The sequence below is a fragment of the Leuresthes tenuis genome, unplaced genomic scaffold (assembly GCF_036924035.1).
Source record: "Leuresthes tenuis unplaced genomic scaffold, fLeuTen1.0.hap1 SCAF_5, whole genome shotgun sequence".
Taxonomy (NCBI): Eukaryota; Metazoa; Chordata; class Actinopteri; order Atheriniformes; family Atherinopsidae; genus Leuresthes; species Leuresthes tenuis.
Genome location: NW_027325359.1, coordinates 17,860,793 through 17,877,826, shown reverse-complemented (window position 1 = coordinate 17,877,826; position 17,034 = coordinate 17,860,793). Strand labels below are relative to the sequence as shown.

The following is a 17,034-nucleotide window of genomic DNA, read 5'->3' as shown; positions in this document are numbered from 1 at the left end:
ATTTTTATACTATAAAAACTTTTTATAAGATCCGACATGCTCAGATAACCTTTTCTGATACCGTTTCAATAATACAATTATAATTGTTTTAACTGGAGTTCCTCAACATTGGCAACTGGCTGAACCAAAGAAAAAAAAACTGAATTTCTTTCCAACTGTTGAACAAATCCAAGTGCGTGTAATTTAATTCTGTGAGAACATCCCCAGGTCACTTTTTGGATAAAAAAAACCCCTCAGCGACTGAATTCCTACCTGAAACTGACCTGATCTTATGCTAGTGAATGAAAATGTCTGCTTCAAGGATCGAGACCCTACCAAAAAACATGTCACTTAAAGCTTCACAAATCGCGTGCCCACTGAAGCTGGAGAAATGAATGGACCGAACAGAGAACAGGCGGCGAGAGCCCAGTGAGTGAGAGCTCTGTGCTATTGAGTCTCATGGACATTGGCAGTGTGGAGAGGAGATTTGGCTGGCGGCAGGCATAAAAGAGCATTAAGCTGGGCTCAGAGCAGCTGGACGAAAGCAGACACACCAGAACAGACAACATACAGGCGTTGATGGGGAACTGAGGCTGGCAAAGTCAGCCACATCCTTTAAAATCTCTTCTCAGACCTAGTAAGTCCAGGGGATTTAGGCAAGAGAGAAAGCCAAAGAAAGCTGCCTTCTGGTAAATACATGGAAGTACATACAAATCTAATACTGCTAAGCACTAGAATTCAAGTACAAAACCAACCAAAATGTATGTTAAAAGGAAAAGTGCAAGCGTCGTTTCATTTTGGAGACATTTCAGTTGAAATTGGAGAAGTTTTACTATCCAGCAGTTGCTTCAAGTCGCTTGTATTCACAGAAGCTGCACATCTGTTTCGCACATCAGGCTGAGAATCACCGCTTCTAGCAGCATTAACTGATATCAGTGCTTAAACTTAAGTCATTCCTGCCAACCAAATTTGTCCTCACAAATATATAAAAATGATAACATAAAAGAGAGAAAAAGGAGCGTTAATCGCTACTTTTACACTTTCAAAAACATGGGTGATGGATGATTTCCTTACCCAAAATTGGAAGCTCGGCTGCAGATTTTCTCTAGCTTGCGTCGAAGGTCTGGGTCCAGCTCCTCCAGCGTGTGGGGCTCAGGGCTGGGGGCCTCCTTGGGTCCGACATATAAAACATCCACTGCTGAGTCGGGGAAATCCACCTGATAGGTACACAAATACCAGAACTGGGATCAGTTTAATCTTCTAACCAAAGTTTGAATCAAGAAAACACTACTTCCTTGGTGCACAACTAACAACAGATTCTTTGTTAACCCAAAGGCAAAAGTTATCCGAGTACAGGGACATTTCTTGAGGCTTTGGGCTCTTGTTCATTACAGAAATACGATAATTAAGAATTAATTTGGTTTACATCAGAAAGTGAGGGAGATATAAGGGTGGAGGAATGGGCTGAAAGTGAAGTGAGGATTTACTGAGCAGCAAAACAAACCTCTACCAAAATAAAGAAAAAAAAAACCCCAACATGCATGACCCAAAGCATAAAAACCTCATCGGTTCAGCTTAGAAACGGTTCTGCTACGGTGCACGCATGTGAAGCCGCCACTGGAAGCCACACACTGGCATTTATTGATGGTTTCAGCGTGAGATCAGACTAAAGGAGCAGAGAACCACAACTGCAGCAAAGGACTTTCAATAAAGTCTTGAACTTGATGACCGAGTTTGGCTTCATGTCCATCCAATTCCGTTCAAAGGCTTCACTGTAGGAATCATCTTTTAAAAGAACTACATCTAACGCACAACATTTACGATGCTGATGTAAACCCGCTTGAATTAAAGCAGAACCTTGGCGCTGTAATGTAGTAACCCATTATACTGATTCAAACAAACTGTTCTCCATTACGCAGCCTAAGGAACAAAAAAGGGTGTTGATGTCCAAGAGTGGACTGTATCTAAGACACAGTGATTCATGTTCTGAGCAGTTGCCACAATCCCTGCACATCACATCTCACGATATCAACAAAATTATACTGTTTATACCAACCTGTAGAACAATTCTCTCTGCAGATACCCTCTTGCGGCTGATTGAAGGACCAGCAGAAGCAGCTGCTCCCTGTGCAGATGTCCACAGACACAACAGCCTGGTGCCTCGTGCAAGCACTCTGTAAACACACTCAGCACTTAACAACATGGACAAGAACATTGAGTGCAAGCAGTATTTCTGTTTGTTATATTGTTAGAGTTGTTTTACATGCATGTAGATTCAAAAAGAATATGGATTCCTTACTTTTAGGGATAAGAAACTTGATTATGAAAAGCTTTATTATCCATTTATATTGCATAAAACAGGTGAAATACACAGCTCGAAGCACAGCACACACAATAACTGGCTGTTCCTCTGTCCTTACCCTCTGAAATCAAAAAGGGGCAAAGAGACTTTGCCCAGAAGCTCAGGAGCTTTCCGCTGTTTGTTGGAGTCGGGGGAGCCGCTGGCATTCTGGTTCAGTACTCCGAACAGAGTCAGGCTCAGTGTGGACTCCAGTGGGAGCACAGCTACTGCTATGGGGAAATTCATCCTTGGAGAGAAAAGGATAGCGTCAGCAGCACATAGGGACAGCAAACACTAGAAAAAAATGTTGAATGACAAATAGATTAAGAGGAAGGGAAATGAACAGGACATACAATTCGTCCCATTTGATGTGGTAGAAGAAGCTTTTGTATGTGCCCACTCTCTTGGACTGGACTGGTTTGAACAGGTTCTTCCCATTATGGGTAAGGGAACACACCAGGAAGTACTTCTCGTAACTGAAACAACACAATGAATGAGGCGTGCTTTATTATTTTGGATAAAAGAAGCCCATATACTGTAAACAGTTCAACAGATGGTGAAATGTATTGCTGAAAGACAACTCAGAGGTGATTATACAGGTTGGCTACTTCACATCTGCCCTGACAGAGCTGAAAAGAGGTCTAAGTCAGGCTGCACTAAACAAGTAATAGGTGCACCTTGACTTGACTTAGTCAGACAATTGCACAAGTTTAAACACTGAGGCATTCCTGCCAGGAAATCACACCTAAGATACCTATTTTTTCACAGCAAACAGTTCAGCAGAAAATACATTCATTGGTGGAATCAATTAGATTGCATCTCACTTCTATTTAAAAGCCACAGTTAGTCATGTCAGCGAACCAACATAAACAATACAGCAAGCCCCTTTAACAGCACATTTAAAAGGAATAACAATGACGGATGTTATTAGTTGCACCTGCTTTCTGCACATGAACTGCACTGTGCAGAAAATGTCTCAAGGCAAGCGTCATACACGTCACTGTGGGAGACGTCAGCCGAGTGGGTCCAAACACTCGAGACTAGAAAGCAGTAAATCAGGCAACAATTGAAAACATCTGTGTGACGGGGCCATCTATCAACACCAAATGATTCCAACTATACATAGTTCTTGGACTTAAACCAAGCCTATGTATTACTAATATACACAAATCCCTAATTAAAAAAAAACATTCCTGATGCATGTTTTGCTGTGTAGATTTAAAGAGTTTATATTTCCAGATGTGATGCCATAAAACCCAAGTTTTTAGTTCCATAAATCCAAAAGTAACCTTTGCTTTAATTAAGGCTAGACCCATATATGTGAGTAGAGAGTGAAAACAAAAGGACGGACACACATTTTACACCACAGCCTGCCCGATCCACCGCCCTGTGCCATCTGCGTTGGCAGCCCCACCACCGCTACTCCTGGTGTCTCATATGCTGGCAACGCTTAGGCATCTACTGAGGCTCCAGATGGATGACACACGAGCCACAGTAATGCCAAATGCTCAGACCTCAATAAGCCAGCATTATAGTACCAACAACACCACAACGCATATGCACAGCTACTCATCTGGGTAGGAAAATACTGAACTCCCTGCGTGCGTCCCTTCTGGCTTTGGGTCGAGAGGAGCTAAACATTTTTTTGAGGCGTTTTTGGTATGACATGTCACTGCAGCGGTATTTGTAGCTGGCTTAAAATAGCTGCTGGAAGAGGCTGTGCCAGAGTAAATAGGCCTACTATTAAGCAGTGCCTCTTATTACGAAGGCCTTAATGGCTGACCAGAAAATTGTCATGGAAGAAGGCAACAAAGCAATCCAACAAAGGCGGTTTTCCATCTCACAGCCAGGGCTACAATTTCTATATCTTTTTCTTTTTTAATTTCATACTGCTTAGTTTTAATCAGACCTTCGCATCTAAACAACAAAAGGTCTTATTTGGGCTTCATAATTGATGTAATGCACTTATCGATTATGGCTCAGCAATAAAACAAAACTCCTAGAAAACCGCAGCTAGGAAAACTTAATTCAGAGACTAAAATGGCTTTTGAACTTCATTTTCCAACAGTAAGACAATAAAAACTATTTTCTGCACAATGTTAGCATTTCTAAACCTATGACATGAGCCTTGTACTGATCCTAGTCACTGATGCGTAGCAAAGCTGGGAATGGAAAATTCGGCTCAGCTCTGCTTGAGACGCACACGGGAGATAAAGTCTGGGTGAAACTAGACACTGGCATGGAAAAACAAGAGCCGACACCACGGCCGTCTGTTTTGTGTGAGAAAACAGGGCTTACTGCTGTGACAGCACAGCTCTAGAAACCACACTGTTATAGAGTAGCATCACAGAAATACACTTCTTTGTACTACTAATGAATTGTCATTAAAACAAAACATTTTTCTTACACTTATTTCTTTGCTCTCTATAATAATGGTTGCTTGTGAGATGTGACCATTGTCGCATCACCATTATATGCTGGTCGTTGACAAATGTACAACAAACAAAAAAGTCATTTTCATAGGTTTTCTGCTCAAATACAATAATTTTCTATCGTCTATTGAACGATTTGGCATCATTTTGACTGTTTACCTGCTGACCCAGGCGCCCGGGATGCCGTGCAGGGCGAACAGAGTGAACTGAAGGTGGTCCGTGGTGCCAGAAGCTTCTCTGCTGCTCCTCCCCTCCCCTTCATCTGCAACCTGGGGCGACGGAGGGGAGCTGAAGGAGGGTGATGGAGGACAGAAGGAGCGCAGGTAGAGCTTGGCCAGGTTGTAGACAGCTTTTGTTAGCAAGGCCATGCTCTCCTCCACAGGACTGGAAACACCTGTTGGGATCAAGTGAGGATCAGTTTGAGGCCAGAGAGATATCACGACAAAAGCATCCGAGAACAACTTTTTTCTTTTTCTTTTCCTGCTTATAACAGGGACTGAGCGGAAGTTAAGTGTAACTTTTCATTTGCACAGAACTTACCATTTGATGACTGACCAGATGATGTGGACCCCATCTAGAGAACAATATGTGCTGGTTTTAGAAAGACATAATCAAACACTAAGGAAATGTTGAATGTGTCAAGAGCCCACCTTGGGTGAGCGTGTCCTGGGTAAATTGACAGAGTGGCGCAGTCTTTTGATTGCCTCTGTAACGGCCTGAGTCTCCACCTCATCCAGAGCACAGCAAAGGTTCTTGACAGTCTGCACCACCCGGTCCACTGTCTTGTACTGGGTACTCTGAATACGAAGATACAGAGCAGGTTGGTACAGCTTATCTCTCACATCTGTGCCTGTCTTGAGTACACCATTTATTGTGCATGACACGGTTATTGCAAGGTTATCCAAGCTGATCTTCGATGCAGTCATCGGGTTCAAAGTGGACTGACTGGTGGAGACTGACTCTCTGTTCTACCTTCAAGTTGTATTCAATGATCCCACAATAAGAAATATAGGTCAAAAACCAGATGTTTTATTTTCAAGAATGAGGTAGTCTGCTAACGTTTATAATGTTTTTCAGCTGACAGAAAAAACACTGAATAGATTAGGAAGCAATGTCTTGGCTATCATAGTATTCGATTGCATTTTTACTCAGTATACAGACAGTAGCTGGTCTAATACTGTTATATAGCTGCAGGGTACCCCAAAAGAAAAAAATAGCTTTCTATAAGACTACATCACACTGATTTATTTCCTCCTCCAAAACTAAAAGCCCTGGAAAACATCTTTATCACTTTCCATTCTTTTCATTTCCAGGCATGCACAGGGACCACATGTACCTCATTTTGTAAGCAGATGTTGACTTGATTGTGATAACCTTCCAAATAGTCGGCAAGGCCTTGTCTGCAAAAAGACACACACAGATATTTGACTTATTTCAGGAGATGATCAGGACAGAGCGCACAGAGGCTTTCTTTCAGTTAATGAAAAGACCAGCAGGACTGAAAATAAGTGACTAATAAATAAAAGTTGCTCAAACAAAGTATTTATTGTGGTCACAGGTAAAGAATGGCAGCGCTGGACTCAGAGTGACACAGCTCTCGCAGGAAACCCGGCAGCCTGAGCCACGATATCTGGAAATAGTTCATATTTATCTTCTTAGGCTGAGCCAGCCCCGTACAGAAGTTGGACTTACACGCAACCAAATGTAATTGGCCAGTTGTTAGTGATGTGAACAGGCCAACCGCTGTCCACGTCATGTTCTTGGGATGTGATAAACAACGTGTGTGTGTGTGTGTTGTTTTAAGTGTGTATCTAAAGTAACAGACCTATCTGACAAGATAGAGAAGCTTCATCTGTCCCAGTTATTTAGTCCAGTTATGCTATCTCAAAGTCTCGGACCATTTAAGGACATGCATTGTGTTGTATGAGCAGAGTGGGCAAGTACAAGATGGGAACATAGGCTCACTAGAGAAATGCACAATAAGAATACATAATGTCTAAGAACTAAGCCAATTCTAACAAAGTGAAGGACTTTCATACCTGGTGACATTCTCTTTAAAAGGCCTTTCCACTTGGCCAAGGTGCTTCTCTAAGTCTATTCGAGAGTTGTCATCTTCTGCCTAAAAAAACAAAGAAAGAAAGAAAGAAATCAATGACTTACGGGCCAAACACAGGCAAATTGATTTATTATCACATATAATTATGAACATCATTTCAACAAATAAGAAGTAAGCTTTTTCAGTGTCCAGCATTGGGACAAAGGTTAAAACCAAGTCTATAATCCTCAAATACCTTGAACGCCAGAATTTACTTAAATTCTCCTTCAAAAAGCTCACATGCTCACTTGATAGAGTGACTTACAGTGCGTGCCAAGTCCCTCCTCATAGTTGAGTGTGAGAGCAGTTGTAATGTGATCTCATTCTCCCACTTCCTGCAGTTCTGGACGTACTCGTGGCTGCCCAGGCTGTGTTTACTGTGGCCCAAAGTGACAGAGACACGAGGTTAAAAATATCACCATAAGTCAAGAATAATCAGGAAAAGTTAGTGGAAAGAGGCACAACAAAGAATTACGACTCCTCTGGTGGAGTGGATTTGCTTTCATGTTTAACTGTAGTTGGTGAGGATTATCCTTCTTAAGTCAGACATTTCTCCATAACAAAAAAGGTTATTTCATTATAATGGTGCATATCTTGGAGATAAACAAGGGGTTCTGAAACAAAGATTAAAACAATTCAAGCAATTCAAAAGTCATAGGCTGTGTCCCCGTCTTCCTAAGTCACATCTAAAGATCTTTTAGACACAAAATAAACTGGAAATGCCTCAGAATGACCAAAGGTTTATTTTAGTTCATGACTGAGCGATAATTCATGCGGAAAGTTCTCAATGGAACAACATGAAATGAACAGCCAAGAGCAAATCTGACCAATGTTTTGCATTTTACCGAAGATGCATGACTTCAAACCTCACAATGAGAGGGCTGTCCTTACTTTGAAAGATAAAACAAAGATGATTGTTGATGAATGGATCTGTAATAATCATGAGTTACATGTTGGTCCAACACATTGGTTCGTTGTGTGTGTTTAGAGCTCTAAAGAGTGTTTAAAAGTAATTGAAAATAAAATAAATCTCAACACCCTATTTACAAGAACATATTTTTGGACTTTGTGATGATTACACATTTAATATGAAGATTATACAAAGCATGGGCATTTAGGCGAGAACAAGGCTGTGAAGATTAGTTCCAGTATATGATTGCCAATTCATCTACTCAATAGTTCCTATCATGAAAGATTAAATAAGCAGCTTTGCACATTAGGTGTAATGGTGCCTTTAAGTGCTGGTTAGGAGGGAAGTCTTTCCCATGTATCCTAGATTAGAGGTAGTGGAGAAGGTTCAAGGGTGAGATATAAAAAACATCCACCAGTCCCATTTGTATGAGATGCTGAGAGGGTGCCAAGATAAGAGTGATAGACGAAGAAAAGGGCATAAAAACAAATGAAAGCCATTAAAAAAACGCATGGGAAAAGAGATTTCAGGAAGTTCCTGAAAGGGTAATGCTTTGGAAGTACTCACTTCTGCAGCACCTCCTCTCGACCACAGACTTTGAGCAAATAACTGGAGAAGTCCACCTGGTCCAAGTCATCGTGGACCCAGCAGAGAGTCTGACTGATCAACAGCTCCACTGGAGAGCTCACTGGAGGGGAGAGAAAGGGACGGGCATGATACAGGAACAGGGACAAATTCAAAGACAGTGATCAAGGAAAGTGGCAGGAGACAGAGGAGAGGGAAGGATCAACAGATGAAGAGACGGGGCAATGTCTTTTTAAAGATCAGTACAACTTGATGCTACGTGTAACGCATTTCTGCTGAAACAACAAAAAAAGAGGGCATATCAACAAGATAAACCTGAGACTTTCGACAGGCATTTGGAAGAACTTGGAACACCATATACTGTCGTAACATTTTACAAGTAATAGTTTGCTGAGTGAACAACCTGCATCGAAAAAGTAGCAGTTCAGAACCATTAAAAGTAATGTTCCTGAATAATAAGGTTTAGGCATTTAGTTGGACCTGCCTAAAGCAATCATTAACATTTCCAGTGGTTGTTAAAAGACCTGTTTTTGCAGGTGTAATACATCAGCCAAAGGTCTTATCAGAATTCCTCCCAAACCGTAAAACATCCTGTTGGGTTTTAAAAAAAAAACAACTTACGCTTCATATTCAAAATAAACCATATCTCAAATCAAAGGAATTACAGCGGAGTGCTGTATAATAATCTCAGCCGAGGGGGATGAGAGGGCAGCTCTTTGTGTGTTTGCGATCCTCCGATAACTGATGTGTCCAGCCAGGAGAAGACTGCGTAAGAGGGTGTAATCTGACACGAAGCAGGTTGCACTGCTGTTTATCTACTTTTTCCAGAGGGTTTAAGCACATTCTTAACATACACAAACACAGGCTGACTGACACAAAGACAGATACAGACTCTCCTCGCACAGAAACATCTTAGATTTGAACTAAGCACCTATGCTCAGGTTACTTCATGGGCAAACACAGAGGAGGCCACCCCTGACTCCAGCAATAACAGACCACCACCCTTTAGAGGAATGGAGTCTTTTCTTACTGCTTCGTCCTGTATGCCTGGATGCTTATGGTGGTGCTGCCGGTAAGACCAAACCAAATAATCAAACAGACCATGCCTCCCTTTGCGAGTGTTCTGAGATGGTAACAAAGATTTTAGGACATTTTGACCAGCAGTTAAAAGAGGAGAAAGTTCCTGGGTCTTATGTCCTCTTCACACAGGGATGGGGAATGGTTTCGGCAGGGTCACACGTGGTCAAAAATTGACGAAAATCTGGCATAAGCACATCCACACATGTATAAAGATTTGGGATTTAAGTAGGATGTTAGATAAATCCACCACAATAACTCTATATTATCATATGTAATAACTAATTTTTGATAAAGTTCAGAGGTCAGATCCAACTGCTGTCATGCAGGATTGGTTCAGCAGAGCTGACAAGAAGGGCTTGCAAAGCCAGAAGTCACTCAGCACTTGTTAAATCTACAAGACAAACATGGTAAAAATGTGAAAAGGATAGCAGTAATTCCCCAGTGACTCAGAGCAAACAGAGACTTCTGCTTCTGTAACAAGACCGACTGTCAAACACTGATCCACTGGCAAAAGGAGACAAGGAGAAGCAAACTATACTGTTACAGTACTGCACCAAAACCTGTAAGAAAACAACGTTTATTCTCACCTGCCCACTGATCATTGTTCTGGAAGAGTTTAGGTTCAGTTTTGGTCCCAAAGGTCAAGAAAAAAGATAAAGACTCACCTGTTTTCTACCATCTGTAGGTTTTAGTGTGTTTTATCCTCTTATGGGCTCTGAGGACTGATTTCTTTAAATCTTTCTCCACACAGATGTATTATTGCCTTTTTTGAAAGATTGTGAGAGACAGCGGGCCCCCTGACTATACAAAAACACAACAGTGGTGTCTTCTCTCTGAGCCCGACTTCCAGCATTTTCTCACATTCCTACTTCCTTCATCCATCCATGCAGCTTTGTCTCTTACATGCATTCCATTTGTACTTTTGTCAACACCTTCACCAACTTCTGTCTCCATATATTTCATTCTTTGGCTTTCTGTTTATATTTCACTTCTCCCACCTCTTCTCTTGTTTCATTTTTCTCTCTCCCACAATTTTGATCTCTGTTCCTACACTTTTCACATCCTCCCTCTCTCTGTGCATTCTTTCTCTCCCCCCCCCCCCCCCCCCCCCCCCCAAATCTCCCCACTTCAGCCACAGAATGCAAAGAATCCTTAGAAGAACATCAGCAGCTCACAGCCAGGCCCTAAGACTCAAGTCATCTTCCTTTCTGCTTAAACTCTTGAAGCTCATGGCATCTCAATACTGGTTAACATACATGAAATATTCATTAGTGACCGAATTCAAAGTGGATGGTAAAGCAGGGGAAGAGAGAAAAGGAAGGGACGGAGAGAAGGAATATGCATTTCATTTTACTCTGTAGTCTCTGAAAAGATGACAAAGAAAGAATCAAGAAACTTTGACAACAGAGCAGGACAGTGAGAAGTTACTATAAGGAAAACAAGAGCTGCACTGTAAAAGAAATGCAGAGCGGAAAAAAAAAGGTTGATCATGTGAAACACAAGCACCATTCCTATCCTCTCTCCCTTTCTCCTTCCATCCAACCAAGAACTGAGCCCTTTTGTTCTGGAGAACAGATTTGTGTTCAATCAAAGAAATCCAAACATCAACTATGTGGGTCACCACTCTGCCGACACAAGGAAATAACGAAATAGAAATCATGAAAGGAAAGGAAAGAAGGAAATGTGTCTGGGGAGTGACCTGAGCAGTAGGAATAAAGCAGGAATATCAGGTAAACCAAGAGTGAGGGCGTGAAGCCCGGAAAGTAAGTATTTAGTAAATATACTTAGACCAATAGATTGTTGCTGTTGTTGAATGGGCCGATCGGAGTGGAGTCTGGGTCAGAAGGACGCTTTTTACATAGTCATAAGAAACAGAATGTACGTTCCCTTTTCATTTTAAGGTTTTATATATCAGGACATGAGAAAATGGTTTGGTCTATACCAGCTCTTACAATGAGCTAAATATAACCTCTTATTTATCCAACAAAACTACGATAAAATGCAGTAGCAGCGTGTGAAAAACTAAAAACACTCCATGATTTGACAGCTTGGAGAATCCACCTTTAGCAACAATAAGTTGCAGTAATCTGCACGTTGTTATCAGGCTCTCAAATGTTGTGGAGGAACTTTGGCACACTCTTCTTAACAACGTTGCCTCAGTTCACTGATGTTTGCAGGTAACCTCTTCAGGTCCCACCTCAGCGTTTCAATCAGGCTGAACTACACTCTGATTGGGCCATTGTAAAACCTCAATTTTTTTCTTCGTCAGCTGTTTTGCTGTAAATTTACTGCTGCAGGACCAAATTTGGGCCAAACCTTAGCTGTCAGATAGATGGTCTTATAAGTGACTCCAGAATACTCCAGAATAGTCTATGGAGGAGCTCATGGTCGACTCAATGACTGCAAGGTGTCTTGGTCCTGTAGCTAAAAAAACTAAATAAAAAAGTAAGCCCAAATCATCAGCCCTCCACCACCGTGCTTGACACTTGGTATGAGGCCTATGTGCTGATATACCGTAGCTTGGATCAAACATGGTGATACGCATAATGACCAAGCATCTCCACTTTGGTCTCATTGTTCCAGATGTCTCGTGGATTGTTCAGACGTTATTTTTGAAAATTAAGCTGTGCTGTTATTTAGCAAAGAGGTTTTCTCTTACAACACTTCCAAACGATCCCTACTGGTTCAGTCTTTTTCTAATCGCACTGCCATGAACTTTATTAATTTACATGCTAACTGAGGCCTGTAGAGTCTGATGGTCTGTGAATAACCTTCTCATTGTAGAACGATGGACTCCAAATTGAGAGGAAATGGCCTTCCATCCCTTCCCTGGTTGATGGACAGCAACAATCGCTTCTCTAAGATCAATGCCGATGTCTTTCCTCCTCGGGAAATGTGTTAACCGGAATGCTCCTGAGCAGAAAACTGACAAAACTTCTGCTTCTACAGAAGTGCTCACACATGCCGATGATCAGTTAATCAAGTGGGTTTGATTAGCAGCGCCCAGCTGCTAATTACCCTCTTGATTTCAGTGGGTTTGTCACACACTGCTCATCTATAACCTCCTTAGTTTGTGTTAAAAACAAAATGACAGCGTAAAGTGTCGTGTGCCGTTGTTCAGCTGAGGTCGTTTTCGCCCAAATGAAGACCTTCAAAGGAGAAATTAATTTTTGGTCATCTTCTGATGTGTAAAGCCTTAGAATTGAAAGTGAGTGTTCTTTCTTTTTCGCATGACTGACACCGAGGGCTTGCTTATGTTTAAGGGAATAGGTATTTTACACACAAACACACTGACAGCAGAAATACTAACACAGACAGAGATCCACATATAAAGAGAGAGTGGGTTCATGCTGATCCTCAGGGACCCAGAGAGACAGCGGTGAACTTGTTACACAGTCGGGATAATATGTCTGACTAAAAAGCCGAGAGACTGGCTGAGGGCCCCCAGAGTGCTTGGCCACAGACATGTCAGTTTCAGCGGTTGTCGATATGTGAGTGAATATAGAATGGTCAGCCAAGCGCAGCTATCCAAACATCAAGGGAACCACCCCCCCACCTCCAAAAAAAAAAAAAAAAATTCTGATAAAATCCACTCGATTTTCCTCAAAATGGCCACTCAGTGGAGAGGGGACACACTTTCATTTGTGTGGAAAAAGAACAAAGTACACTTCCCATGACAGAAAAAAACAACAACAAGGTGGGGAGGGGGTGAAGAGTTTGGCAGCTGAATGCCATTTCCTCTTCCAGAGCTCTGTTATCTGAAATCTGAGCTGCCTTACTATTAAAAGGCAAAAGGCTGCATTCTTTTTTAGTTTTTGGCAGACTTACATGTGACAGTGCATCATCTCTGTTACGGATTCACTTAACTCGGTCCATTTCAGAACATTTTTCACTAGAACAGCTATGATAGTTTTCATGGCTCCTTCAAAAAGTCTTTCACCTCGGCATGTACTGTCCAGAAACACGCTAGCTAGATGCATTACATGAACGATTAGGCGCACACTGGTACATTTTCTTTTGTCCCTGGTCAGATGCTTACCGTCACAGGTGAAAGTCACAGGCTGCTGAGATTCAGAGATCTCAATGGAAACCTTGACAGAGCAGCTATTGTCACCTCCACCGTCTCTCTGGGTGATGACCGGGCTGAGGACAAAGCCAGGGTTCGTTGCAATGTCGCTATGGGGGAATTTGGAGCGCAAGCTGGAGGAGAAGAAAGAAAAAACAGTAGAAAGACTGTCAACATTTTTTCTTCCATATTTTGGTCTTTTTGGCCAGTGAAAACAAATGAGGGGAGGAAGCAAAGGCCAGCCAGGCATATGAATTAGATCTCTTGGATGAGACTATTGGATGCAGCAAGGGGTAAGAGGACATTTGGATAGAAGGGAGAAAACAAAAACGGAGGAATAGCAAAAAGTACTGGCACCTCTAAGAGGGTATAAAAAAAAACCCACTATGAAAATAATTTCTTTCTTCGTTTTTATCCCATATGCACTTTAAAGAGAGTTCAAATTGGTCTTGTGTTTGTTGAGCGACGAGCACACAGTGATTTTTCAGGGTGTTGAGTTGACTATTCTGAATTTAAGTGGATTCCTAGAGCGCAGCTTCATTGTCACTCTGCCCAAACTAACAACTGGAGTGAAAAATGGTGGACTGCTCCAAAAGATGGGTAAAAAAAACTGTAAAACACACAATAAGTATGGATACATGAACATTTGTAAGTGTGCAGTTACTCACACAAAAAAACAAATGATGATATATCTATTTGTCATATTTATTGTAAATTACACTCACTGTTATAAGTCTGTTAAGCTCTCCTGTCTGACAAAAAGCCCATTTCAAAGCCAAAAACTACACAGTATTTTAAGTCTAATGGAGGTTATTTAGATGCAATATTCTATTTAAATTAGAGCCTGACAGATAAACTGGTTAAGTAATATTACGCATTCATTTTGGCCAAAGATGGGTGTTGGTGTATGTGGTTGGATGCATGGTAACATTGAGTCTTATTTGCAAGTGAATTCAATTCTGAAAAGAAATTCTGCTATTGTTCATGATACTCTCAGCACTGCCTGATACGCATGTTTGACAGAGCATGCATCATGCAAAACCTCAAGCAGTCAATAGGATCTTACGTTTCTACGTCTTTACAGAAGGCGACAATCTCCAGGTTCTGAGCGTCCGGTTCCTCCAGGGCGACATTCTTCACCAAACCTTTTCCTTTTCCCTTATCCTACAGGAGCAAAAGAGTCGGACACAAACACAAAGGTAGTGACAGAACTAGAGCAATACTTGAGTGACCAGCTTGATTACTAGCCTGCCTTGAACAAAAGCAACCTAGTTGAAGATAGACAGGACAAAGAAAGTGACTGGCAGTGAACAGACTTGGTCAAAGTTCTTCATTCAAAGCCTCCTTACATCGGCCTAAGAGTGTTTAAGGGCTTTATAGTGATTTGTGCCATGGGGTTTGATTAAAAACACCTCAGTGCAATGAATTCTATTAGCTGAATAAACATGTCTGCATGTGTAAAGCCTGGACACAAAAACACTCATGTAAGTCTCCAGCTCTTTTATGCTGCTGTCTGATAGTGTGACAGAGTATTGGTTTAACATTTGATTAGGTTTAAATGTTTTATTCCTGCATTCTTATTGAAAACAACAGCTCTGGCACCTTCAATTGGCTGTCTTCTACAAACCACATTTCTGGAAAAACTAAACCTAAACTTGCTGTCAGTAACACACTCAAGCAAAAGTTGGGACAGAGGTGTGCTTACCATGTGTTGGATTATTTTTCTATGAACTAACACTCTTTAAAAGTTTGGGAACAGAGAACACCAGTTGTCAGAATCCTGCAAGAGGAACCCGAATATAAAGATTTAAGCCGCTGAATAGTCTGTGGTTGTTGTTGTTAGATTTTCCTCTTTATGAGGCGTGTACATTCTCAATAGGAGACAGATCTGGATGGCAGGCCGAGCCAGTCAAATACACACACACTGTGTGTCTCATGCAGTGCCACCTTGGGGGGGGGGGGTTTTAAAAGCCTCAGGCATCCGACAGCAACATTGTCCTTTGTGATTTCCCCAGACTCCCTCAATCTTTCTACAGTAAAATGCACTCAGGATGTTGGAAGACTAAAGCTCTTGGCATTCTTATATTGAGAAATAATTTATTTATTTAAATTTTTTTTAAAACAGACGAGTCTGACAAAGTCTGCCACAAAGTAGTGAGCTTCTATCCATACTTCCTTCGAAAGACGGTCTTTATTCGATGCTCCATGCATAATACTGCATGTACAAATCTCGACACACTCATATGTTATTAATCAATCTGCTAAATCAATAATATTCCAGAACTTTGTTACTTGTCTATTCTGCAAACTTTCATCTTTCTTCGTCTCCCTCACCACTTTCTTTGAGTTGCTGGCATTAAATCTAAAATGTCTTTATACAATATCAAAACAAAATGAAGTTGGTCAGTGAAGATGCTAAAACAAATAAAGGTTGAAGTGGATTCACAAATGACAGATTTCTGTATTTTTCCATTAAGACTTTTTTCTTTTCTTTTTTAAACTGCAAAAACATTTCAGGAGCCGAGTTGAAGCAGCTATAAATCGGTCTCTTTCCCCCTCTATCTCTCCCTTTGTCTCCCTGTCCTTCACCCACTCGCACACACATAAAAATAAATCCTGAGACAGCTCCCTTGGGAATTACTCTAAGAGATTCCTGGAGGCTGGCCTGCTGCCGGGAACTCACAGTTACGCTGTGCTTTTTTACTGCCGTCTGACTGCCAGTGACTGAGGAATGTGCTTCCTGTGGCACAGGAAATGAGAAGTGAAAGGGCCCCGCCCCTTCCTGCGGCAGCCTCTTGGACTGTCTGCAAAAGTGCTCAGTCATGGCTTAAAAATCTGTGCCTGACATCACTCCCAAACAGGGACAGAGGTGAGAGGACAATGAGGAATGGAAGAAAAAAAAAAATGCTTAGAATGCCGTAATAACAGCTTAATCTTCCACTTGGAGGAAAGAACAGACTTTTTTTGTGTCAGACAACAGAAAAACTTCAATACTTGCTTAAGCTTGTTAAGAGTCAGGTCGACTTAACTTCGACACTGCGTTTTAAAGGGCGGGGGGGAGGGAAGTAACTGTCTTAAACAATCAGTTCTTTAAAATGTGAAGAATTCACACAGATATAGTTTCAAATTGATCTTGGAATAATACTAGCAAGTTCAAAGGTATTCATGCCAAATTTTAGTTAATATGAATGACCAGGGTCTATATCAGATACCTTTCTGCAGAAAAAAAAATTTCAATCACTGACAGAACAGTTCAAATGATGCTGTGACTGAAGAACCAATGAATAGAGCATTTCTTTTCAGCTGGACACAAAATGCAGTCAGATTCGCTGGTTGTCACCATGGCCACGGCATAATTGTGCAAGCCTAAGCAGAGAAAGAACCTGCCCAAAGCACCAGGATGACCTCACATAACACCAAGGAACAACAATCTCAGGTCAGCATGGAGCTGGGAAAGAGGCCCAAAGCCTGAAACCAAACCACCTGCATCTCCCAGCAAGCTACAGATGACACTGGCTGTCAGCCTGAACCCGAACGGTCTCATTT

At 41.5% G+C, this 17,034-nt stretch overlaps 1 protein-coding gene across 1 annotated transcript in view; it reads right to left on the bottom strand.

Annotated features, from left to right (window-relative positions):
- The window catches only part of pik3c2a (phosphatidylinositol-4-phosphate 3-kinase, catalytic subunit type 2 alpha), a 39,455-nt gene that overhangs the window by 9,426 nt on the left and 12,995 nt on the right, over positions 1 to 17,034 (bottom strand). Inside the window, exons 3-15 of the mRNA XM_072386358.1 lie at positions 14,555 to 14,652; positions 13,462 to 13,622; positions 8,325 to 8,445; positions 7,113 to 7,224; positions 6,792 to 6,871; positions 6,089 to 6,152; positions 5,403 to 5,549; positions 5,293 to 5,326; positions 4,912 to 5,146; positions 2,674 to 2,796; positions 2,400 to 2,567; positions 2,036 to 2,153; positions 1,054 to 1,196 (exon numbers count right to left, since the gene is read on the bottom strand). Of these exons, the coding sequence (XP_072242459.1) occupies positions 1,054 to 1,196; positions 2,036 to 2,153; positions 2,400 to 2,567; positions 2,674 to 2,796; positions 4,912 to 5,146; positions 5,293 to 5,326; positions 5,403 to 5,549; positions 6,089 to 6,152; positions 6,792 to 6,871; positions 7,113 to 7,224; positions 8,325 to 8,445; positions 13,462 to 13,622; positions 14,555 to 14,652 (1,604 nt within the window). The remainder of the gene's footprint in view (positions 1 to 1,053; positions 1,197 to 2,035; positions 2,154 to 2,399; positions 2,568 to 2,673; positions 2,797 to 4,911; positions 5,147 to 5,292; positions 5,327 to 5,402; positions 5,550 to 6,088; positions 6,153 to 6,791; positions 6,872 to 7,112; positions 7,225 to 8,324; positions 8,446 to 13,461; positions 13,623 to 14,554; positions 14,653 to 17,034) is intronic.